Raw genomic sequence first — 27198 nt, 5'->3', positions numbered from 1 at the left:
GTGTCACGACCTTAGCGGAGAAGGCAAAAAGATCAGTCTCTGGAGCGCTTATCTTGCTCTCCATCTGTAGTAGATTTTGTGACACGAGGAGCACAGAGGGGTAGAAAACACTTTAGCCCCCCCGCTCTCACCCCCTCTAAACCCGAAACAAAAGCACTCCTCTTGTTTTCCGGCTGTGAGAGAGAGGCACACAGCATGAATAATTAACAAGGGACAAACAATAACTATGAGCTGCCTATCTGAGAGTTGTCACTTATCTGTTGCTTGGATCAAAAACAATGTTAAGCTCATTTCTCAAGAAAGCAATACGCATTACTTTCTCCCTTGGGATGCCCTTTACCAGCTGTAATTTGTTGAACAATGTGATGCAAAGTTTTTCATCTTGTCATCATTATGCTGTAGCTGCATAAATAAAATGTTAACTTCCATGAGTGTCTATTAAGGACCATAAAAATGAATGCAATGAATATGTAAGTCCTGCGGTTCCAAACAAAGAAAAATCCCCTACTGAGACTAGCATCAAACTGAAAGAAACATCATATAACTCGCATAACAGTAAATCATTGAATAGTTTTACTTCTACATCTGATTGTTTGTACAAGGCACCACCCAAATTAGTTGTAGGCTTTAAGCTAAAGAGTAAATAAGGACTTTCAGCCATAAACAGTGAAAAGTACTTGAAATTTGAAGTTCTTACAAGAAGAAGTTAAGTTGGTGAAATGTTCTAACACCATATGATGATCATACGCGTATTCATAGTCAATTTATTCATTGACATAACCAGAACACAGCAGGAGTTAGGAGAGTTAAACATGAAGCTATAGACAACAGCCATTAATGTTAGCTAGGCTTAGCTGGCTGTATGCAGCTGGTTGTGTTCTGTGTTCACTGTGCTCACTCAACTTAAAACTTTCAAATGAACACAGTGTTATTTGACTGAATACAAACCACAAACACTGTGGGGATTCCCTGTACAATTTTTGGCTATGCTGCCTCATTTTATACTTCCAGAAGCTAACTTCAGACCAAGAAGCAGGCTAGTTGTGATGTTAAGCCTCTAAAACTGTAACAGGCTTTTACATATTTGGCATATTAAGTGTTTTTTAGCTTTATATGTGTTATAAAGTATCGGTAGATACTAGATTAGTCGGTAGATTTTGTTACAATTTGGCAATGTACAGCTAGCTATTTGGCTAACCTGTTTCCATTTTTTGGTTAGAGTAGCTTATTGTGCAACAAACCTACCTAAGTAGCTGCTGTCAATAAAGAGGAAATGTAAGTTTTATTGTGAACAAAGAGGGAACATTTGGAATCAGATGCATATTTACAAACATATACTCTCCCTACTTTCCTAACTTATAAATAAATATTTTGGTTGGTTTTAATTTTACTTTGAGATTAAAATTAGAATTCTGAGATTAAAGTTAGAACTCTGAAATTAATGTCAGAATTCTGATATTGAAGTCAGAATTCTGAGATTAAAGTAAGAATTCTGATATTAAAGTCAGAATTCTGAGTTTAAAGTCACAATATGAGATTAAAGTCATAATTCTGTGAAAAAGTCAGAATTATGAAATTAAAGTCAGAATTCTGAGATTTAAATCAGAATTTTGAGGAAAAAGTCAGAATTATGATATTTAAGTCAGGAATTTTGAGAAAAAAGTTAGAATCATGACTTTTCCTCAGAATGAAGATAATTAAAAAAAAATTGATACCTTCATTTTTATTTTTTTTCAGTGGCCCTAATCATTTTCCCTATATCTTGGCTCATGTTATTCAGTAGCAATGTTATATTTTGTTCTTATGTTTGTGCAATAAATAAATAAATAAATAAATAAATAAATCAGATGTGTGGTACAAAATGTTGACGAGTGACTTTCTGTGACTGGTTTTGATGGTTTACTTCTCCACAGATTTTTCCCTTGCCATTAAAGTAATAGCCTACTACAGAATGAGCGACAATGGAGGAGGTGAACCGGAGGCGTGTCAGTCGGAGGAGAGTCTCCGCCCTCCGGAGTGGAGCGGGCTGCTGGATGAGCCGCTCAGCTTTCAGTGACTTCGGAAAACTGTTTGCATACCAATCTCCCCTCAACACTGCACGCGTCTCTAAATTGGGATCGCAGACCTCGGAGCGGTGGATTTTATTAGCTGGACGCTACTGGGCACAGTTCACCTCCGAGGACGACCACAGTGATCGGCAATTCTTCAGTCAATTATAGAATTATTACCTCCAGCACTCCCAGGCTGCTCAAATCGACTGAGTAGAGACATTTTCCCAGGGAAACCGTACGGATTGTCACAGACGGAGGTTTGGGAACTGAGCTGCGCTTGGAGGTAAGAAACGCGTCCTTGCTTTGCCAAAGTGTCACAAACTTGAATGCCGTGTGCTGAAATGAAAGCGTAAGGATGGCATTTTGTCTTTCTCGTTTGTTTTCGTGACTGTCTTGTTGCTGAACGGGCTTATTGTATACAAACAGCGTGTCCAATGCGCGTGTTGTGCGCAGTGCTTGATTTCTACTTACTTTGTTGCTGCAAGTTAAGAATCCTCCTCTCGTTTTAATACCCAAGGCATCAAAATCTGACGCTTTTTTACACGTTGCCAGAAACCGGTTGTTTAAGTCGTTTATTCGGCTTTTATAACATGTAGTCTCGAGTTAACCTCAGGTCATAACAGTGTTTCTTCTCATCAGGAGTGAAATGGAGCCAAATACAAACAGTAAGCACCCTCCGGTGACTGACTATGCCCTGAATAAGACTGTGAAATATGCTTAAATATGCAGTTTACAGATAATAATGGGTTAGAGTAAGAGAAACTTGACATCAGGGGAAATCCGGAGCGATGTGTGTCAGCCCTCCAAGCTGGCATCCTTCCCACGGGGTCTAGCTATAACTGTGGAGGAGGAGGAGGAGGGTGTCTGCAGGGATGTATGGGGTCAACACCAGATGGATGTCTCTGACGGCGCTACCTTTGCTGTAGGGCAGGAGTTCACTGTCAGATTGTATTAATCACACTGATACATCATCCAAAACCACCTCATCCTTCTCTCTGTCTATCTGTCTGTCTGATCTCCACTGGAGCAAACATGACACATTCAAGAGCTCTGAGAAAGGGAAAACTCAATACTGCAGCTGAGGACACAGTTAACAAACAGAGCATGTGACTGCTAAGTGAATTCAGGGTTGAGTTCATCATTGGTTCACCCACAAGTTTACATGAACAAAGTGCAGATTCACAGTATAAAAGTTTCAGCTCACACTGAACACTCAAATATTTGTGAGCTGAAAATCAGGTTATAATCAGATTTTGTCCAATAGGAGAAAGGCCCCAGGGGACCCATTAACACACAGTCCAGGTGAGTGCTGGATTTTCTTGCCTCAAGTTAAAGTCTCAACCACTCACTTCACCTCTCCATCTCCCTGAGGCTGGTTCAGTTTGTCAGGAAAGGTGGGGGGAGAAAAGTCACATCACACCCGGCACACACTCCTGTCACGACTTATGAGCCGTTTTACTGCTGCATCATGTCAACATTTCCCTCATTATTTGTCTTTTTGCTCTTTCCACTCCACCCTCTTTTCTTCCTCCCAAAATCCTAATGATCGGGAGTGAACAATTTGTAGAGAGAAACTGGAAACAGAGGCGTGTTTGTTCCCCATGTTGTGGGTGAACATTTGTCTTTTGCTGCGGGATGAAAAAAAAAGCAAAAGAAACAGTAGTATTGATGCTTTTGGAGCAGCTGCCAGCACGGATGACTAAACCCCGCCTGAAGCCTCTCTCTTCTCGGCTTGATTCACATGAGTGTTGGGAAATAGTTTTGTTGCTCAGACACACAAGTGATGTCTGTGGGATATAAAGTACAAATGCAAACAACAGGGGTTTGTAAACCTACAGTGTAAATTACACCGAGGATAAAGGTTAGCAGCAACAATGCAGAGGATAGCAATTAGAAGGGAGCATGTTTGAGTGTATTTCACATCTCCTTCGAGCCAAGCTGGTATTTATTCCGCCTACAGACACAGAGCACCTGGTGTGAGACTTGCCGCTGGTGATCAGTGCGCTCATTTTAATCGTGCCTCTGATAATGTGTTGCTCTTAATCACACATTCACAGAGCCAACGATGAGGAGAACAGCGAAAACAAATGATCAGGAGAGGGAGTATGAGAGAGAGCCTGAGTGTGTGTCTGTGTGTTTGGTGAGTTCACTGTCCATGGCAGAGACAGAAAAGTGAGAATTTTCAGTGTATGGCAGCTCCAGCAGAGAGACGCAGGGTGACTGACTTGATGCCGCCTGGCCTGGCAGAGCAGTGCTCATTAAAGGCCTGAAATTAATCAATCTGCGGTTCCACATGGTTGGTTGCCTTCCTCAGATTTCTGTCTCCCCCTGTCCTCACCCTTCTCACACTTTCACTCTTTCCTTAATATCACTTGATGTGCCTGCAAATTAGGCTGCCCCTGCCTTTTTTGGGCCTTGTCATTCGATCACTGGCTCTGATTCCACATCCACAACCTCCTACCACCTCCTCTATCTGTCCTCCCTTGTATCATCTCATCTATTATTCTTTTCTTCCTCTTTCCCCCATCCTCCCTCTTCTTCATTCCCTCCTCATCCAGCCTGCCAGGCACGCCTGCATGTGTATCGATGGGTTCAGAGCAGCAATGCAGAGGGGGGAAACGAGGCTGGGTCATCACTCTACGCTCGCTTTCCCCTGTATCAGCCCCACTGCTACGGCAGCAGCAGTCCGTAGAGAGCCCAGAACTAAATGGAGTATCTATTGGCTCAATGAGAAAATTGCTTTTTTCGATTGCTAGAGGACCCTTCATTTAATGTGTGTGATGCAGAGGCCTCAGCCAGTAATGGGTTCAGCATCTTTGTTGTCAGGAGACAAGAGAAAATGAAATTTGCTTTTCAGCTGGCAGAAATAATTTACTCTCGGAAAGGTGTGTTTTTCATCAGCTGTTTAACAGCCATGAAGGTGTGTGTATATGTCTGTGTTTTTGAGAGCACCTGGGGTCCAAACACTGGGGTTTGATGTCAGTGCTAAAAGCAGTTTTAGCCAAAGGTCATGTCATATCAGAAACTCTGCTGCCCTTTAAAGCAGCCTGGCTTGGTGTCTTGCTGAAGCTGGATTTCCATGCTCCAACAGTAACTCTGTCACTGATAAAAACACTGTGATCATTGTGGAAACACTGTTCTTAAATGCTAAGAAGGGATGGGTTTCATAAAGGTTCTCTGAAACCTTGAAATGATGATCTGGAGTCCTGTTAGTCCCATAAGTAGTAGGAAGTGTAAACCAATTTCAAATGTAGCCCAACAGGTTTATCAGTTTGTCGATATTATTTGGTCGATATGGGCCTATCACAGATGTAAATCAGTATTGATGCATGTGTCCAGTATGCACTACTATGATCCTCTACATTATTCATTCCTTCATTTTAAGCTATCTGATTAATAAATCAGCCATTTACTTTGTGGCCTTATCAATGTATAAATGTTGCACAATCCACAAAGGTGTCTTTTCCCCGTTGAATTTACACAGAGACGTATCACTCTGTAAGAGGTAGTTTGTTCTCCCTAAAGTCTGTATTGTTGTCAGTCTCAAAAATCCTATTGGCCCAACTCAAGCTTAGTCACTTTCCTTGAATGAGCACGAAAGTTAAACGGCACATAATCCAGTATTATTCTCACATCCTTGCATTCCTTCAGCCCTTGCGTGTCTCCATCTGGGCCAGGAAGCAGAGAATGACCTAAGCGTTGGGCAGCTGGCAGCCCCAGAGTTCACCAAGAGCAGGAAGCTGAGGGGCCTCTCTCTGCTGACGCTTCCTTTTTATCAGGAGGAAGCAGGCCGGCTGTTTATGCTCGACCTAAGAATTCTTTGTGCTTATCTTGCATTCACCCTATTTCCCTCCATAATGGCTGTGCTGAGCAGGTAATGAGGTAAAAGGTATGTATTCGACAAGCTGGGCTCTGCAGATAGTAGGCTTTCTCCAACAGGCTCTCGGCTCAGTAGGCGCTTCAGTTAAGGGTTCGCTCAGTTTCAGGATGTTCAAATCACATCTATCTGGAAATGCCTCCAGCCATCTTTTTTCCCCGCATAATGTTTTTCAGGACTAATAAACCATGTCACTCAGGTGTCCTTTAAAGGCTGGTGTTGAAGAACCAGTGGTCATTACACAGAGTGTTGACACTCAGTAAATCCCTCTGCCTTTGCCGGAAGGTTTCTTCATCACCTCATGCTCTTCTTCATCCCCCAGATGTAGTCAGAGCTCAGAGAGGGGCTTAGGCTGGCTGGGGAACCTGGCACACTGATAGGTATGTGACACGGAGAGATTACCTGCCCGGCTTTGAAGAGCCCTGAGAAAACTCTGATCCACTGAATGATGCAGAAGTTGCCTGACAGTACAGTGAACAAAGGCTATGGCAGAGCATCACACAGCTCTTTGCTCTCTGTGAATAAAATGGGGGTATTTGTTTTTAGCATGCAAGACTAACAGCAATTTCTGTATGAAGTTCACACACAATAGTGCTGGTTGACTCACATTGGGCTCAGTGCTGGCAGTCTGGGCAGGAGGATGCTGGGTGCTAATCGAGAAGCACCAGGGAGAAACTGCTCATTTAATGAGTCTGTGATTGTTTTCCACACTCACTGTCTAACACTGGAGCTTTTCACTATAGATTATACTTGTTGCCAATTTATACAGTTTTATGGACAAAGAACTCTTGTGAAATAAATAACTTGCTTCTTCTTTCCTGCATAAATTGCTTGGTTCCTGTTTGGGAATGAAATGACGACTCAGTGTTTAGAGGAATCCTTTCCAACACAAACGGAGGATTGTATGTTTTATTTGAAACCCTGAAGGAAAGATGTTGTGGATGAAGACACTGGTGTATGTATTGTGGGATTAGAAACTGTAAGTACATTTTATTTAAGGGCTGAAACACACTTCTGGGTCTGCATTTATGGCTTGATCTCACAATTGAACAGATCGCTGGGTACAAAGTTATCTGAGTTTATTTCAGTGCTCTGCTTTGGGCTGGCATTGCAGTTTGACTCAGTGTAGTATTAGTTGTTAACTATTGTGGGTTGTACTATACATTTAAGAAGATCTATAGTTAAGAGTAATTGTTCAGTTAGATGTTGCTAAGGTTAATCAAGAAGTTGAGCCCTGGGATCAGAAATAATGCATAGAATCTGATAGGGAAGTACCAAAATATGGATACTACAATATGTCGCAAGATTTCATCTTGCCATACGTTATCGATACACTGGCGCCAAATATCGATATTTAAACAATAAACAAACAGCCGTTCTAAACAGATTATCTCACAAAAGCCTGCTACAATTTTGATGTACAGAGTCACTACTTCAAGCCTCCACATGATGGCGCTTAGCATGAATAAGAGTGTGTGCTGCGGTAGAGTACTCTTTGAAAGGAAATAAAAAGAAGAAGAAAAAGAAAATGGTGCAAGGCGGAGGATTAGCAAACAGCAGAGAAAAACACGTGAAAGATGCACAGTCGAATTTCAAATCCAAAGTCTGGGCCCACTTCGGCTTTTACTATACTGACAATGGAACAACACTTGATAAAGAGTTTGCAGAGCTTGCTGTATAGGAGAGGACGGTTCACGACCCTAATGCTAACGTTTCTGTAAGCCAGCCTACAATTAATACTTTGTTTTACTTGGCTGTTGTTCATGTGAAATTGATTGACAATGTTTTGTAATTCCTGTGAAATAGATTCAGTGCAGTCAATAAATTCTGAATTTCTTCAGTGACACAGATATCGTGATGTATCGTGGATGATATTTCTTGCAATGTATCCATTATCGCAGAACTATCGTGATAGCATCGTATCGCGAGGGACCTGGTGATACCCAGCCCTAGCATCTGAAAGTTTCAGAGTTTTGTCTGCAGACAAGAACCTGCAGAATCTATAAAAGATGGGCAAGATGTTTCATTGCAGATGCTTTGTGGTTTGTGTTTGTAGAGTTTATCATTAAACAGTCTTGATTGACATTTATTTGTATGCAGTTAGTCAGTGTGGAGGGCAAAAGAGGCTGAAATGGCCAAAAATACATGCATCTGCCTCAGCCATAGTCTATATGAACACTAATGTTTTGCATAGGGGTTTTGCATTAATGAGCATAAACAAACTGACACAAAATATTGATTTAAAATGATTTATTTATACAGCTTAGAAAATAATTTATTGATCTCTTTGCATATCAACCAACTTTGAATTGTGCTAATGTTTTTGCCACAGTGTTAACAGGCAGAGGTGAAACATGCTGGACTGCTTACTGTGCATGGTTTAGATATGACAGGCGAGCTGATCATGCAGTCCCTGGTGTCACTTTTGCTGTTGAGAATGAATCAATGTTGTTTTGGGGTTTTGGCTCTCAGAGTCAAGTATTTAACACAGCCGAGTAATAACAGTTCAGATAACAGATTGGTCTTGGACAGAAGTGTCCCTCTGTGGCATTAGTGACTCAGAACACTAATGCCATTCTTGTGTCTCATGTTGCAAGTCAGACTACGAACAAAGACCGGCAAAGGAAAAGGAAGTCTTGGACTGGATATCCATTATTAGTAATCCAGGTATCCAATGGTTACACCACAAAACCAGAAATATTGTCTGTTCCCCTGACTGTCCCCCTTTGGCAAGTCTCTGTGAACTAAATACACTTCTGCAGCAGAATAATAACACAAATTTCATTGATGAGGAATTGCACAACAAGGCACAACACCCTTGAGCTTCTTTTTCAGCACTGCTCTGCTCATCTTTGGCTGGAATGGTGCTGCACGCCGAGCTCGACCCAGATCTGTTTTTGCAGCCTCTCCCTGTGACTCATTGGTTCTAATGGTTCTCTCGTCTCCTGACTCAGGCATTTTTCTGTTAAAATGGGACACTCTCCCAGCTTCTGGTCTTTCTCTGTTGCTACAACCACAACTGTGTCCTTACCCTCTTCATCTACTCCACCCCTCCCTCCTCTGTCTCCTCTCTCCAGGTTCTGCTCCTCTACTGCTCCTCTTCTTTCCATCCACTGTTAATGAAATGAGAGGCTTATAGCTTTACAAGAATGCCCTCATTAGTCATCTGGGTTTTCTTCTAATGTGGCCTTTTTCATTACAAATTCAGCTCTGCCTTTTTATTTCTTCTGTCCTGAGGGGATCTGAGCGCCTAAATATTCTGTTTATTTTAATCACTGACGATGGGCTGCACAGTGTAATGTGATATGATAATGGCTACCAGTAAATATACACATACACTTGTTCCAACCACAAACTGATTAGGTTATTTTGAGCGCACAGATTATTGTAGAGATGGACAACAGCTTGTTAATGATGACCCGGATAATTAGCCCATTATAATTTTCGACAAATTAAATACATGTCAGGTGTTGGAGCTGGATGTTAGCTCATTAGTTCACTTTCTCCTGTGTGGGTTATGATTGGATGGTGTGGTATGAAGCCAAAAGGGTGCCATTAAATCACATTTATATACACAGTGAAGACCGTTGGTTGGTTTATATGACGCAGCCTAGTTTACTGTCCCAGCTTTTCCAGCGTGGCTGAATTATAGAGTAGCACTAAGAGATTTATTTTGAGCTTGATTTAGGTTTGCATCCCAGTCGGCTAATAACACTTTGCCGTTCCAGTCAGTGATAACGGAACAAACCTCAAATGCGCAAACACAAATGCACATAAAGCTCAGCCACACACAGCAGCTGGCAGTACTCAGCTGGAAACAGGTTTGTTTTATATTTACTTTATATAGATCTTACGTCTCCCTGAATCTGCGCTAACTATTTTGCTTTCAACTTATTAGCATGGCACAGAAAAGCCTAAACTAAGCAAAGATTTATTTTGAGTTTGACTTTAAAGTGAAAGCTGTAAATTTCTGTAGATTTAATTGGGCTAATGTGATTCTCTTCCTTCCTCTCTCCCTGCATTCTGATTATGTGCATTTGTATTCAAATAGCATGCCAGTATGAGAGTAAGCACATTTTTAAAAAGCCCCGGCATGTTTCTTTCTGCTCGGCTGACTGCCTTTGAAGCCCACACACCTTGTCCATAGCGCTGCTCCCTACAGCTGCTGTGGCAGAATAACAGCAGAGTTGCAGCCCCTCCCACAGGGCCAGACTCACCACAGGTCTATCAGACATACGGGCTCCTTGTCAGCTCCCACAACATTGATGGGACTGATCGGTGTTTGATTTTTGAAGGAAATCACAGCGGGTTCCAGCTTCTACCTGGGGAAACTTGGGGGAAGGGCCGGCTAATGATGTATCGCCTGCTAGGATCACAAGCCTCCCAGATAAATGCTCGTGTTACAGGCTGACTTGTTAAAGAACAGGAACTGAAAATCTTCAGAGCATAACCGTGTTGCAGTGTAGGTGAGAGCCATCTGTCTGTGTGCATACAGAGCCTCTCTTGTGGTTTGCCTTGCTTGTGTGCTAACGTTGTCTCACCTGAGGTTACGGCACATTAAGTCCTCTTGTGTTTGAGTGTGATGCAGGTGTGCTTCTTAATCCAGGATTCTTTCCCAGTGTGTCTTCAGTGTCTTTCTGTTTACAGCCTACAATCACACCATTAGACTGTATGTGGTTGAAAAGTGAAGAACAAAGAGGTGCTGAACTTTTACAACAGGGTCTTTAAAGCAACTGACCACTTTATATGACGTCCATTTGCCTCTCTCCCTCTAAGGGTGGGAATGCTGTTATAATGACAAACTGCTGTGTTCCAGGTTGTTATTTTGTGAAGAACCTGAAAAATAATTATCAGTTTGGTGCTTCTCTATTAGTCAGCATCTGAAAAGACAATAGTTTGTGTAAATGTTGAGTGAAAACTAGTCACATTTCAAGTAAAAACATATTTCTGTTAGCCAGTTAGTTACAGTCAAAAAACATCAAATGTTAACATTCAACCCATAGACTGTATAAGATATGGACGTAGTATCCGTGACGTCACCCATCTGTTCCTGAGTGCTGTTTTGAAGCCAATCGACGGCGGCAGCCATATTGGAAATGCAGAGCTCAACCAGGCATAGTGTGACGTAAAGAGGCGGAGTTTGAACCTCCTAGCCAACAGCTATGTATTCCCGTCAGGGAGTCAAGTCAGTCATGACCTTATTTGGGCAAAAACTCGTAATCTTAATATCTTCTGAACCATCGCGTTAGAAAAAAATTCACCCCCAGTACAGTGTGTGCCGATAGAGAGATTAGCTACGGAGAGCCAAGCCATTTTGGAACCAGGCTGTTAACATGTTTATTAATGCTGCAAAGATTGTCTTTCTTGAATTGGTGTCTATGTGGTTTCCGGTGTTTCTGCAGCCAGCCTCAAGCGGGTTCTCGATGAATTGCAGTTTATAACACTTCCGCATGGGCTTAATAGTTGGAGACCGGAGGTTGTCGCTTGATTCAACCTCTTTCAGTTTAAACTAACATTAGCGTGGAAGTGGCTGAAAGCTAGAAATACCTTCTGAGAGTGTCACAAAATACAATAGTAAAGGCAAACCTGAGCTTAATATAATGTTACTTCCTAGATAACATCATGTTATCAAGGATATGGTTGAATGCTAGCATACGCTGTTTTCTCAGCTAGGATAGCTATATGAACAACAACAAAATTTGTCTCAGCTGGACATGACACCTAATTTAACTCCATATTTGCTACCCTGTTAGTTATAGTCAGACAACAGCTAAGGTTAGCATTTAACCCCTTTCTGCTGAAACTACTGTTAGCCATAAAACAACTGAAAGCTAGTAATACCTCTGAATGCGTTGCAAGATACAATAGTACAGGTATTAATCCATAGCAAAGTACTGTACGCCACAAATGTACTTCTTAAGGCGTTTTTCGACCACAGGAACTTTACCCCGGAACTAGGGACTTTTCCCCTGAACTATGTGCGTTTCGACCGGAAGAACCAGGGTCTAAATTTAGTTCAGGGGTAGATAATCTCCCCCCTGAAAAGCCCCTGCTTGGTGGGTAGTTTACATAGTTGTTGAAACACAGGGGGAGTTCCTGGGAATGCATACTAGTTTAGTTTTTTATTAAGATTTCAAAATGTATTTAATATAATTTTTTTTCTCCATACGTCACTGGCCTGATTTGCACAATCTACCTGGGACTTCAGCCCGCGGTCGAAACGCAGACAACAATGGGGGCACAGGAACCTTTTAGTTCTGGGGAAAGTAGTTATGGGGGCTAAAAGACCCCGGAACTCTTGGTCGAAATGCACCTTTAGCTAATGTTATGTTTGCAAAAAAAATTGTTGAATGTTAACATGTGTAAGCTGTTGTTTCAAGATAGCTTAATGGTCATCAAAAATGTTGTGTTAGCCGATTTCCCTCCTGAATTCCCTGTTCATGTTCTTTTCATCATCTAATAATGTTTTGTTTTTGTTTTGTTTTTTAAACCATGTTTTTATTAAGATTTTCATAAAGTTTTACAGAGCGTAAAGAATAAAGTCAATCATCTAGTAATGTGACGAGATAAAAATTGCCTCTATGTGAATGTCGTTAATTGGGGTTCTTCAAATGACCCAGCATCCTCCAGCAATCCAGACTGGTTTTGCTGTGATGTTTCTTGAACAGCTTTCAGCTACGCCTCTTACTTAATGATGAATTTACTTGCCTGAATGGCCCCTGCATGTCTGCCTGAATAATAGCCTCCCCCTTTTAACAGCGGATCAAATTTACATGTTGTAGACGGTTATTTTTACTCCTCAAAGGGGAAAACAATTAGACAGCAAAGACCGGGCGCCGCACTGCCTCATGATTTTTTGATGCTGCTTTATGAAATTTTCAGCCCACCGCCACTTTAAAAGTGCGCTCCTCGAGACAATGTTCACAGGTCAGTGCACTAAAAACATGGCCTCTGTCCTTTGGGCAAACAGTAGGTCAGTGCCAGTTGATGTGTTACGGCCACAAGAAAACCGCACTGCCATTACTGTGCAGGGAATGTGCTGCATTTTATAAACCCAGAAGAGGATCTCATTTAAAACGTAGTTCTTAAGAAACCATGGTTTCTAAGAAGCAAAGAGCAAAAAAAGATAGAAGGGGGTGTTTCTTTTCTGTGAAATTTCTTTGTAATAGTTATTACAGTAAACACATGCACACCATGAAGCATAATTCATTTCTCTCTAATCCTAACCTCGCTGCGTCCTCTTTTCTTTGAAGCTTGGAGCCAAAAGGGAGAATCTACCGCACAGAAAAGCCCTCTGCTGTTTCCCCATTTGAAGAATGTTAAAGAAGTTTGATCATGGAAAATGTATTTCCAGTCTTCATAGTCTTAACATTTCTGGCTATAGATTCCTGGGATCACCTTCATGTGTGTTTGTCAGAGATAGCACAGACACAGCAGGTGTGAAATTAAATTGGCTGCAGTGTTTGGCGATTTAATCATAAAAAAGAGTGCAGATGCCGTTGGGGCTTTTTTTTATTTTTTTCAGTTGAGCGTCAGGTGATCTTGGATGGTTTCCCACTGATTTGTCACCTGTTCCCCTGCCAGATTGACAGTCCAACAGCAAAGTCGTCAAACCTCATTTTACCCACCTGGGTGCACCCTTAAAAAGTGTGAAGTGTTTGTGGATAAAACAGCTTAAGTTTTTTTTCCTAGAGTTTCTTTTGTCTCACAGTACTGTGCCCCGATCATCTGTCCTGATAACACTTGGCAGGAGTCAGATCCCATGTGAACTGTTTCAGCACAAACTTTGAAGCCAAGGTAATTTTGTGGGTGTTTCTGAAAACCTCTCAATGTGTTGAGGGGCTTTTGGCATTTCCCTTCAAGCAATACAGTAAAAATAATCATTTGTCTTCCTAACTGGTGGCGCAGCTGTTGGCTCCAAACTGCTGCCCTAATTGGATAGAAACCAAAGCGGATTCAGCACAGAGTAAAAAAAGACTTCTTTCTTTAATACTTAAAAAATGTTTAGTTTCAGTCAATAGCTGGACATGATCTCATTTGACCTCACCACATTAAAATGATGCACTAAAGACACAATGAAGGCAGAGGAAGCCAGAGTTGTGAGCAATTACCAAAACCACTTTTGCTTATCTCTGCAGGCAGTTTGGAATTGGACAAGCTGCTTTTTTAAACGTAATGAAGAACAGATGTCCAGACTTTTCTCTCTCTGAAAACATCTCCGTGCTTGCTTTCCATACATTCGCCACATCTAGAGCAACCCCGACCTCACCCTTGATAATTCAGTCTATACCATGAGCTCTGAAAACACCGCCTTCAAATATTTGGCCTGTTCTTCATTTGTGTATATTTATTCTGTTGCTTTTGGCTCGAGTCAGAGATCTGTTGTGTTTCCGACGAGCTTGAGACTTTGCAGACAGTGGGAGAGTTTTCAAACTTAGAAAACAAAACCATTTAATGTATCCTCCTGTTCCTCCACAGCTCATTATTCTGAATATCTTCTGTAATCTCCTCCTGCTTTGTTCATATATTCCCCATTTGGTGGCTGGTATCAACACAAGTCTCATGTAGAGAAAATTAATGAGTCTTTTTCTTTTTTTTTTGGTCTTGTGGGCTTGTGCGTTGTCTCTGATTTCTGGATTCTTTTTTGCACAGACTGTATCACAGAAACAGACTTATTTTAGCAACCTGCAAAATTCATCTGTTGAACATTTCTTAAGTTATCTCTACAGGTGATTAGCACATCAATCACACATTCTTTTTTGCTTCAGCTCACAGAACGATGAGCTGTACGTGCATCTCAGAGACAGAAGATTTTTTTCCATTGCATTTTAAACACTTTGCGTGCAAATGCTTGAATAAGCAGAGTAGCAGCACTTTGTTTCACCATAAATATCTCGCTGTGGTCAGTCCTGTGGTCATGTTACAGTTGTGGAGAGCACATAATGGGCTGTTTATTTATAACAGTGAAGTTGCAGTGCGTTGATAAGAGGAATTCTCCCCCTGCTAAATCTGCAGTGCACGGCACGCTTGAATGCATTACCCAGAATTTCATCACCACCCTCAATTAATACTCAAGACAACATCAGCAGCATCTGCTCAAGCAAGACAGTTGTTGAGAGAATTTTAAATAAGCTCTGCAGCAGTGTTTTTACCATTCAGAACTTGTAATCTGCAGCATTAGCAGGTTCATCAACAAGCTCCTGTGTGAAACTATGGCTGCTTTTTAAAAAAAAACTGTGTGTGTTTCGGTCTTAAATCAAACCAGCGTTTTATAATGGTTTGACCTCACCGTGTCCAGTGTCCCACCGACCACATTCATCCCCACACAATTGTCTCCGATCCATCATGTTTTGCGGTGTAAACCTATTGACTTGTGTTTCTTCAGGGACCTAATCTTGGCCCGCCTCCAAGCAGCTCAGTTTCCATCCTCTCCCCATCTTTCCTCTGTCTCCCATAAATCAATGTGTTGTAATTGCATAAACTCCCTTTCCCACAGCTCCGGCCGGGAGGCTGAGAGAAAGTGTTTCACTATCGCCATTTAACCTTAACCCACTGATTCCCACCACTGCCATGTCCCCAGCTTGTGAAAATTTTATTTGGGCCTTTAAATATCTCTGTTTGCCGACTTTTCTTTTATTGGTGATGTTTGATGTTTTATGCATTGTTTTTCCAGGCGGCAAAGCGTGGAAGTTATCTTTCTCACAGCTGGTACTGACTCTTTACATCTGGCTAATACACTCTAAGCTCAGCAGATTAAATCTCATTTCTCTGAGTGCTTTTGTGTTGAGCCAAGCATGATTTCTCCTGACGTCTCCCCTCTGGTGGCTCCCTCGGCCTGTCAAAGGAATGTTTCTTAAAACGCTGCTGCATTTTCACAAGATTGTACCCTGGAAAATGTCCAACCCTCTTTTTCCACCTTTCAGTCCCTCCTTACTTCCTCTTGGGACTCACACACAGGCAGGAGATCTCGTCAAAGCATGGCTTTCAACTCTCTGTCCTGCAGGTACGGGGCTCAGAGTGATCCAATGTGGAGAGGAGTGATGCAGAAGGTTCTTTGCAGTGGGCTGAAGTCTCACTCACACGGTTCTTTATCCTAGTTTCATCTTCTGCTGCTCCAGTAATCCTCCTGCCGTCAGTCTCACTCTGCTCTGCTGAAGAACACGAGTGATAAAACCATTTCTCTGCCCCTCATGCAGAAGCAGAAACACATTTTCGAGCTATTTGGCCATTAGTGCAGACATATTTGACAGTGTGAGAGACAAAAAGCGTGAGTCATTTTCACTGCTCTCTCTCTATGTGATGTTGTGAGTTTGTCACAGCTTGTTACCTGCTATCACCACCACCGCCACATACAGGCTGAGACACATGGAGGATTCAGAGGGATTCGGGTGTTGTTGTTGGGGTTTTTTTTGTACATGTGCAGCTTTATGAGGAGGTCCCAGTGTGGAGCCCTTCTGGGCTGAGGAAATGATCCAGATGCAGAGCTTCTGGCTCTCATAACCCAGTGGGACATCGGCCCTGCTGCTCCCGTTCAGCCCCCTACATGATCCTCCAAGACATACACACACAACATCTCTGTGCAGCAACTTTTCTGTTCTATAAAGTGCCTTTGCATACTGATTTTTCTATGCAGCTTATTCAATTCTTGTGGCTTTCAGTTTTGCAATGCTGCTTTGAGTGTTTCAAAGCGCTCAGTCTGTTGCCTCAGTAACACTTGCAAGACCCGTATATATTTTTCCTTTGGCTTGATAGACAGAGTACCTATGGAAGACCAACACAAACAAACAAAACATAAAATGTGTCAGTCTGTGGAGGAACTGTGTGATCATCTGACCAAAATAAAAGGAAAAATAGACAACAGTAAGTTTTGATGGTGTTTACTCGCCCTAGGTGTGTGCACTGTAATGGATGCTTATTTGAAGGTTGCATAAAAATCAAACTCAATTTTATGCAAATAGCTCACTTTATATGTGTTACGTGACCTACCTTCTTAAATCCTAAAGCTTTGGATACTAAATAAACATTATATTTAATAACTCAGTGGATTATTAAAGCACATGAAACTGGTTTAAGCAGTTTGTGATCAAAGAGCTATTGCCTGATTTAATAAATGAACTGTATGCTGTGAACTTGTGAGATAGAAGAGTGCATTTGCAGGGACATTTATAATTCATTGAGATTTACAATTTGACATGTGATTATCATTTATTTTGTATTTACTTTTGCAGATACAGTACAAGAATAGTTGCACATTTATTGATACCATTCTTTAAATAGATTGGGTTTTCTTGTTTTTTTTCAAGATTTGTATTGATTTTTCACATTTTAACAAAGAAACAAAACAATAACTGTGTTCTTTACAGCAGAAAGATTTATCGGAAACAATTGTTGGTCGAACATTCAGATTAAGACAGAAATAAATAGAAAAATAAAATAGAATAAATAAATATTCCACCATCCAAGCTAGGGTATCTTCAAAAACAGATGAGAGAAAAATAAATGATATCGATAATAGTTATTATATCAGTAACAGATAATAACCCATGCAATAACCAATATAATGTTAGAACATCATGTAATAATAAATCTTTATATCTGATTAACTGAGCAGTACAAAATGCACCTCAGAGTTAACATTTCTGTTCTAACTAAATGTTAATATTTTATGTCTGCATGTGTAACATTTTCAAGTTGTCAGCTTAGAGGTCTTGTTGTGTTGCCTCCTATAATCAGTGATGAAACACTCAGGGAAAATTCCAGGTAGATTGTATTCAAAGCCAGTTTGTTTCAAAAGCCAGTTGTTTCAGTTCTGTTGTCAGGATTAAGCAACAAGTTGCTTCCTGTCCTCCTGTGTGTTGTTAGTGGAAGAGCAAATGGCTTTATTACTGCAACAATTAACAATGCCATGACAAAGTTGTGAAATCCAAAATACCAGCAGACCTTGGATATAAACTGGGCAGCAATCCTGCCATCTGCCTCTATGAATGAATGTTTGTACTCGTGCGTAGTAATGTGACCCACATGTTTGTGTTCATAAACAAGGAAGTCACTGCGTTGTTTCAGTGCAGTATTTACAGTGTTGTTTTCCCCTCATCTGAACATGGTTGAAACAGCAATTATGTGCCTGAAATGCACCAAATGAAAATATTTTCTGGATTTAATCAATCAATCAGAGATACTCAGTACTAGTATCCGAATGATAGAATGAAGAAGTTGAGCTCTGCTGGGTGTGCTCAGTGAGGTATGCAGTGAAAACCATCAGCAATGGGAACCAGACCTGCAGGGCCTCAGATTTTGGCTGAACTGATGTTGTAACTACCAGGCAGAAATCCAAGTGTCCCTCACACCATCTCTTCACTGGGATCTATATTCATCATGATCCTAGTTGTGTCAAAGTTTTGTTTTTGAAACCCTCAGAACCATTTGATGTACAGGAAAGTGCCAAGTGGTCATGGAGCAAAATCAGATTAACAAAAGCAAAACATCACTGCTCTGGCTCAGCTTTTGTGCACATGAATAAAAAGCTTTGGCATTGCTGGTGGGGAGTCCTAACTCAAAGGCCCACTTCCACTGGTTTTCATTATATAAACAAGTTGCATCTGGTCCCATTGAGCTGAGAACCTGTTTCCACTTCTTATACTTCTTCTGCATTCAGATGTTTACCGCATTGTTAGTCGGTAAGCTAAACAGCCTCATGCTATTTTAGCAGATGAAAGTATCAAGCTGAGGCCATACTGAAGACAGGTACTGCATAAACAATGACAGGTAACAGTACAAGCAAAGGACAGCTCTTACAGCCAGAGACTTGTTTTACGATCATTGCAGAGTTCCTAAGCTTGAAATTAGAATACAAATGTACAGCACATAGGGTTTGGCAAAGTTTGAAACGAGGCTTTGAAATGGTTTCCACTTGTGGAAAATATAACACCTTCTGTATTTACTCCCATATTTCGTGACGTCTTTAAAGCTCCTGTGTGAGTTGGGTTTTCTAATGAAACTGTCTTGTAACAGTCGAATGTACCACTCATTGAGAAATTCTTCTGTGGAAAATGTAAGCAGAGACCATTTTGGCAGGGTGTAGTTAATCCCTTCATTTGTCTTGTATCCCACAGCAGCAGTTTCAGGCAGTAAAAACAACATAATAGAAATATTATATCTTGTTGATTATGGTCTAATTTGCTTTTGCAGCTCATAAAGAGGACACAGTATTGATATAAGTCTGTTTCAAAACCAGGGAAAAACTCCTCACAGGAGCTCAAAGGTGCAGTATGAAAAAAACCTTGAATATACTCACCAGTGGTTGTAGTACAGGTGCCTAGCATTAAAAGATACTTGGAGTACCTTTTATTCAGAGTGAGTATTGGTCAGTGGTCCAGTTTAATGTGAAGACTGACTGATTGATTCTTTTTTATAGGGCTGAAACAAGTGATCAGTCGATTAATGGAATGACCATCAGGAGATTAAAGCTCCTGTGAGGAACTTTCCCTCTGAGTCGACTTTGGTGCCACTGTGGACAAATTGGCACCTTTTATTTCCTGATTTTGCCCTGAACATGTCTAAGTAGTTTTTTCCCCCTTAACCAGAAAGCCTTGTCCTCCTGTCTTCTAACTGTCAAGTATATCACTCATCAATATCCACCCTGTAAAATAAATAAAAACCACTGCCTCTGCAGCTGGCAGTCAATTCCCCTATCTGGCACGTACCCTGCTGCAGTGGTTTCAGGCAACACAATAACTATGCCAAAACATTAAATCTTTATGCTAATGTCCCTATTTGCTTTTGTAGCTCCTGAAGAGGCATCCTCATAACTTTTCAGTGTGTTTCATAACCAGCTAAAAATTCCTCACAGCAGCTTTAATGACCACTTTTACCATAAATATATTGTTTGAGCATAAAGCCATTATTCTTAACTTCCCATGTTTAATGTTCAGAATTGGATGGTTTTAGATTATTTTATTTGATACATAACTTGAAGTAATTGGCTTATAATCTTTTGATCTGATAAAATAAGAAATCCGATTTCCTTGACTTTGGGAACTAGAGAGAGAATGACAAGCATTATCACCTGTTTTTGAAGCTTGATAGACCAAACTAATAATCTAGAAGTGGACAATAAGTATGGGCACATCCTTTGATGATAAAACAGTCATCTGTTGAAGCTTGAGTCTACTTTTCTCTTTCACTTTGATGCAAGTACATATCTGTTAAGTCGTCGACCTCCTGAGGTAGCACTCTATACCAACTTCATCTCTGTGCTGGCTGCTTGGATCTTCATCCCAGCTCCTCTCTAAGTTTGAGGTTCTGAGAGCTGTAAGCTGCATGATTCTCAAGCTTTACTGGGTTTTTAGGATTTAACTGGGATGGAAATGTTTACCGTGCAACTGTTCAACAGCTCACAGGGCCTGAGAGTGGATCGGGAGGAGGGATGCCAGTGAACAGGCCCAGCCCCCTCCGATGTATGTGCGTAGTAATGAACTCTTACCTTGCTTTGGAAGGCTGCACTGCTGGTATCCTTGCAGTGTTTTTGTAACCCTCACTAAAAAACCCTTGCTCCTAATTGTATCCCACGGGGGCCCGAGCTCTCAGTATTCTCAGCCTTTCCTGTCCCTTGTTCTGATCCTCCCCCTCTCCCAACCTTAGCCCCATCATCCCAATTCGACAGGTCTTTCCTCTTTAATCGCCCGACTTCAAAGCGTTGTTGTGATGCCCCCCAGCCCCCCCCCTGCTCCTCAGAGACAGGAGGGGGGCTAGCCTTTGGGGCCTGGGAAGTATGGTGAAAGTGTGATGTGTACGAGGCGGCTAGTTAAGTAAGACAGACATAGGTTACAGAAAGTAACAACAAGTAGTTCAGCTGCTGTTCTATATCATGTTGTCATGTTGGAGAGAAGTGGTGTTGTGTAATTATAGAAGCAGGTAGCAGATGTTTGAAAGGGTCTGTGAGGCACTTTTCATCATTCTTTGACCAGGGCGTCTTTGTAGAGGTGAAACATAGGGGCTGCTACAAAGAGAAGAGGCCTGGCTAATGTTTGCCACTCACTTACCCAAGAGGTGGACACAGTGTCAGCTTTCATCAACATCAAAACCGCACCATAAGAACACATTTGAAGGAGTTGCTTTCTTATTGGGATACCGTAGAGCTACACAATGAGTTTGATCTTCATGTTGTTGCTGTGATAAGTGTGCTCTCCAAATGAGTGTTACATTCCTGCTTGGTGTGTAACCTTCTGTAGTGCTGAGAACAAAGGGAGAGTGGGTTAGCTGCGGGCTAAGAGGATAGACCGAGTGATTAATTGAGCAGTGCCCCCTGATCAGAGTGGGGATTGTTTCTCCATCGTGGTGGTTTATCTTTATCTCTGCTGGTTGACTCACACTGTTACATCAATAAATCCAGATGGGCTCAGGTGATAATTCTACCCTCTGTAAAGTGGCTGCTCAGTAGATATATCGCTACCAGTAATTGCCCTCCTCCTAATTTCTTTAATATTACAGCATGATGTATATGGACTCTGTCTGAATTCACTTAAGTTCACCAGAGAGAGCAGACACCTGGAGCAGTGCGGGTTTTGCTTTTACTCAGCATGTTTGTTTCAGGAGTGTAAAATGCCCTTAAGGTCATTATCTATAAATTTGAAGGTTCCTCTCTTCAGCTCAGATGTTTGCTTTTGTCAACACCGGTGAGAAATTGAGGTCAGACCCAGCTGCGAGGTAGGTGTAGATGGAAGAATTGTCACTTCCTCCCTCAGTTTTTTCCACCGTCTACTTCCTGTCCCAAGAGGAAGTGTCACGGATCAAACTCCTGCTGTTCTCTGACATCTGACACTTCAAGGTTGCCCGCCTGATTGGCAGGAAGAGGTGACTTGTGGAGCTGAAAAGAAAACATATATGACGAGTCCCAAGCCAGTAGTGTGAAAAGTGGAGGCTGCTATACGTGCAAAATGAAATTCTATACTTGCCTGTGTCTAGGACAATTCACATTAAACACATTGAATGTTGTTAAAACTAAACTGTCACATTTAAATTAAAATAAATGTGATCACATGTTAATGGAGCACTTATGGAATCAGTACTTTAAAACCATGAACCTATAGTCTAGTGGATGGATGTCAGGTCTGCTGATGGACTTACCTATGATCTGTTTTTCAGTCATGTGGACATTTTAAGACAATGTTTCCTGGCTAGCAGTCTTCAGGCATTACACTCTGTGACACCATATTTCTTTGTTGTTTGACAGATGGTCAATGTTCCTACTGCATTTATAACCATATTCATTGCAAATAATTCATTGGTTGCCTATTATTGGTTACTTACTTTGTTTCATTTTGCAACTTTGTTCTTTTGTTTGTCAATCTTTCATTCCCCTGCCACTGGAGCGGTGAGTGACGGCTGGCCTCAGTCAAAAGGGGGACACTCCTTTTACATAAAGCTGGCTACACACAAAATAATGTTGGTAAAGATTCAGGGCCCAATATGCCATCCCCAATTATCAGAGGGATGTTGATTCAAGGCTTATCGTAACAGATTATTTGTCCAATTAATCCTCAAGTGTTTGAAGTCAATATGACTATTTCACTGCTCCTGACCAAGTCGCAGCATCACCGACCTGGAGTCATAAATATCGAACATGTTTGATAACTAGATTCCAGGTCAGAATACCTCCAGCAGAATAATTGCGTACTCACCTCCAGCTTATGCTATAAAGCATGAAGTCTGCACCAAAGAGTCTTGTTTTTTGTTTTCAGAACACACACAGAACAGAACAAGAACCAGGAGAGGCAGCTCATGAAGCTGATTGACCTCCATGTTTGTTTTTTCTTTGAAGTCATGATTGATCACGTACGTTTTTGTGAGATCTCGTGTGGACCTCGCCATAGTGAAATTGCTAACACATTCATTAAGTGTGCAGTTCAGTGGTCTGATGGATTCGTCTATTGTGTGTGGTCAGAGGATATTGATGTTTGAAACCGTTCTGAACCATCTTTAAGTGTGTGGTCTCCCAAGGTTTTAAAATAGGTTAAGGTGTATGGCCAGCCTAAGTGTTGCTGTCTGTTGAAATGAAATGACATTTGATTGCTTTACTTTCTTATGTGTCATAAAAACATTTCATATTCTGGTCATACAGTAGTTTGTGAGTTGTGTTGTTTGGTGGCTGAGAACGGCCAAACAGCCAGTGGCAGAGTTGGAGGAAAATACGATTTGTATTATAATGTTACAATGTTACGATGTCATTTAGCAGACGCTTTTATCCAAAGCGATGTACATACCGTATTAATGAGCACCAGTTAGGCCAGACTTTCCTCACGGTGCTGCACTTAAATGTGCATGGATTGGGTGAAAAATGAAATGGTGTTCTTCCTCACAGTTGCACCCAAGGTCTCATATGCCCCACATTTTGGACCCAATCCATAGCAGCACTGGGAAATTTACACAACTTCACAGTGAATAAGTAATTCTGTTTTACGAAGAGGGACACAATCTGACCGGAAACCAACTATGGTCGAAGTTGACCCTTGCACCCATGAGAATAATTAGAACCAAAATCCAAACAGATTCCTCCAGGAAAAAAGCAAAACAGAGAGAGAGAGAGAGAGAGAGAGAGAGAGAGAGAGAGAGGAGAGAGAGAGAGAGAGAGAGAGAGGAGAGAGAGAGAGAGAGAGAGAGAGAGAGAGAGAGAGAGAGAGAGTGCGAGAGTGAGAGCGAGAGAGAGAGAGAGGAGGAGAGGAGGAGAGGAGCAGAAGGAGGAGAGGAGGAGAGGAGGAGAGGAGCAGAGAGAGAGAAAGAGAGGGAGGGAGGGAGAGAGAGAGAGGGAGAGAGAGAGAGAGCACCAACACTGCCGCAGAAGGAAGTCCTAATTTCACTCCCTGAACCAAAAAACACAACTATTTGCAGCCAACTGGGCGCCAGAAGATAACAATTTTCTAACCAATTTGGTGTCTGTGAATCATATTCCAAAAAGGGATTATAATTTAACAGAATAAATCTCTCTCATACCCCAATGATCTCCCAAAATAACACAGTAATTATCACGCTTCATGTGATCTGAGCTGAGACAGTCCAAAATAGTCCATATCTATTTGGGTATTGTTTAAGATATAGTCACGCAGATTCAAGACTCAAGGGTGGAATAACGACCTGGTCTGACTTGGGTCCATAGAGGTGGGCCTCAACGTCAAGTAGACCCCTGCTCTTTTCACAAGTTGCTATGTGAAGTAGATGAAGAAGTACAATTGTATCAACAAGGGACTCTGTAATAAAATCGGATGAGCATTTTTCGTTTTTATTCATTCTTTCTCTCTCCTCGGCTGCCTCGTGTGAATAGCCGCTGAGCTGCAGGCGATATACACATTGCATACTGTATGTAGAAGCACATAATTCATAATGTGCTACTGTCTTGCACACAGGATAGATGTTGGTGATGCAATGATATTGTCAGAGCCTGAAATATCAGCCTAGCCTAATCAATTACCGCCTTCCTTGATGTTTAAATTGCCCGCAGTGCTCGTGGGCTTAAATGTCAATGACTAGCTGGTGAGAGAGATTTATTTAACAGGAAAGCCATTGAGTGGATGTAGATGAAACCTTTTCTCTGGTGCCGAGTTGTTCAGCGCTTTGTCGGACCCTCAGTGGCCTGGCCTTTAGAGTTTCCCCCTCGAGGGTTCGTCCTATTGTTGTGCTTTCTCAGCCGTCTGCGCCGATCTCTCTTCTCACCCCCATAACTGATTCAATGAGGCTCTTGCGATCCGATTGGTGCTCCACTTTCCTGTAAAAGGGTTTCCATGGAAACCGAAAAATAATGCAGACCCTCACCGCTGTTGCTCTCCAACAGCTAATAGCTCTCTAAACAGGGGTCTAGGAGAGAGTACCTCTGCAACAGGCTGCAGGGTAAAATACGACCACTCTGGTTCTCAGTGCCAGATTACAGGCATGAGGATGAAGGTTATGCACCCATTCGCTGCTTTTATAACAAAACAAAACAAAAGGGAAAGGGATTATGGTTTTACTTGTTTACTAAGCTATATGTTGAGTGTTTTGTAAATGACCCCTTCCACTGATCTTCATCCTATGGCTCCCCATGCATGCACAGCCTCTGTGGAGATGTTATTGATTCCTTGAGCATGTGCTTTATTCAGTGTGAAGTCAAGGCTCTCTGATAAGGGAGTGTATCATTCCAGTGCATCTCCCCTCTTCACCGATTTGTCCTGTCCTCGCTCGGGCTCTGATTGCCTTTCCTCGATGCAATCACAAGCTTTCTGTATTCTGTATGGGGGAGGTTGTGTTGCTGCTGCCACTGTCAGTTGGATTCTGCTTCCTGGTGAATCTGATGTCTGTTGGCAATATGGTGTGTCGGCGGGAAGATGTGGCTGGCTCAATCAGCCAGAAATACTCCTGGGATATTCACCATCCCCAGCCCCTGTCAGAATGAAAAAAACCCTGCCTGTATTTCACCATCTAATGTGGCAAGAGCTCGCTGCATGCTGTTCAAGCCTCCGTAGGCAGCTCTCCACCATATTTGATGCTGTATAGTTGTCACCGCCAGAGCTTTGAAACCAGCTCCAAAGTATTGTCAGTCGAATCCATGCTGCTGACTATTTTTGCACACTGGGGCTGGAATACGAGCAGCTTAATTGGCTCTCATAGCAGCATCTTTATATTCAGCTGAAAGACACTTGTGGCAAAGCACTTTGGAAACAGGGAAAAGTTTAAAGCGTTTTCGTGGTCATTAGCCACACTTGGCTGGAGACGTTATAGCACATTGACGGTTAAAGCCAGCGATGTCTGGTGAGGGAGTGATGTATTCTTATTTCAGTGAATAATGTATGAGTTCAGACGCTCATCAAGGTCACATCAGAAGCTGTATGAGGAGACTGTGGTCTGTTGGATCTTCTAATAAGGATAATTAACCAAGTGAGAACATTGACAAGTTCTAATACCTCCAGCAGACATTAAAATTTTACCTGCTCAGAATGCAGCCCTGGACTGCTACTGTGGAGACTGTACTTTTACACTTCCATGTTAATTTGCCTCCAGGCCAGGAGGGGAAATATTCTCACAGATAAAACCCTCTTGCAGTCTTAAATTAGCTCACAGCTTGAAGCGAGCGCTTCATACATAATAAATGCAAACTCTGTCATTTTAAGTGTCCTAGAATTTTTATTTTCAGTGTTTTTTCAAGCTCAGTCTTTTTCTGCTTCAATGACTTACACACACCCAAGACAAATGTGCCACTTTTTGTGTCTCCTCGCCAGTGCTTCACTGTTTATTCATCTCAACAGCTCTGTCCTAACCTCTGCTTTTTTTTTTTTTTGCCTGTGCTTGTGGTCCAACAGCCCATGAAAACAGGAGCGGAGAGAAAAGCTAGAGAAGTCATCAGCTTCACCTGAACAAAGAAGCACAAGCAGATACACATGGTAAGTTCACGTTTTCTCTAGTATAAAGCATACTCTGCGGTGAGGAAAACCTATGATTTTCATCTTCAGGGCATATTCCCATGTGAAACACGTCTCTCTGCTTTGGTTTTCCCTCAGCATTTGTAATCCCTGGCTTCTGCAATGAATGATTTTCACCAAATCCAGCAGTGCTTCCACTCCAGCAGAGACATGTTAAATCAGCGAAATAACCGGCAGAGAGCCCTTGTTGACAGACTCTTTTCAGTGAGATGCTGACAGCACAGGCGCAAAGCCATTGTTGCCATTAACAGGAGGAGCAGTGCTGGCGAGAGCCAGAGCGTGAAGCGGGTCCTGCAAACAGCAGACAAGTGCTTTTGTCCCTTTAGCATCACAGCAGGCCAGCACTGCTCTTTGTTATCCTCTGATTTGCCTGGCATTTGTAACATTAGTATTCCAGGCACGGCTCAGTTGCAGACATGTATAGATTGAGAGGTTAAAGGGGACTTTAGGCCCAGACACATCAGTTCTAATCAGTCATAGCACAAAACCATAAAAGCAGTGAAACAGGCAAGTATGATTGTGATAAACCACCAGAATGTAACCACAGTCGTGAGACAGTTTCAGTTTTTTAGAAACACTTACCTTATGCTCGTGTGGGGAGTTTGTAGATGCTCATGAAACAGCCCAAGTACAAAGGCTACAAAAGAAACCAGACTAGAGACAAGTTTGACTATTGTATGTATGTAGTTATTTTAATGCCTGAAACCACTGCCATGTGTATGTGTCAGATGAGGGGATTAACAGCCTGATACAGAAACCGACTTATTTACATTTCCCACGACAAAGATGATCCATGTCTCTTAAAATAAAGTATAATTCGTTTTTT

The 27198-nt window shown here is 41.8% G+C and overlaps 1 protein-coding gene across 2 annotated transcripts in view; it reads left to right on the top strand.

Annotated features, from left to right (window-relative positions):
• The first annotated feature begins 2041 nt into the window (after positions 1-2041).
• Positions 2042-27198, top strand: part of tspan18b (tetraspanin 18b) — a 37230-nt gene continuing 12073 nt past the window's right edge. Inside the window, exons 1-2 of one of the 2 annotated variants that reach the window (XM_034684793.1) lie at positions 2042-2334; positions 26253-26333. In XM_034684793.1, the coding sequence (XP_034540684.1) occupies positions 26331-26333 (3 nt within the window). In that variant the 5' untranslated portion in view covers positions 2042-2334; positions 26253-26330. Of the gene's footprint in view, positions 2335-13588; positions 13726-26252; positions 26334-27198 lie in introns of those variants that run through there. The other variant, XM_034684794.1, reaches the window with a different exon arrangement.

Source organism: Notolabrus celidotus, chromosome 6 (assembly GCF_009762535.1).
Source record: "Notolabrus celidotus isolate fNotCel1 chromosome 6, fNotCel1.pri, whole genome shotgun sequence".
Lineage (NCBI taxonomy): Eukaryota > Metazoa > Chordata > Actinopteri > Labriformes > Labridae > Notolabrus > Notolabrus celidotus.
The sequence above is the reverse complement of the archived record's forward strand: the minus strand, read 5'-3'. Positions and strand labels throughout refer to the sequence as shown.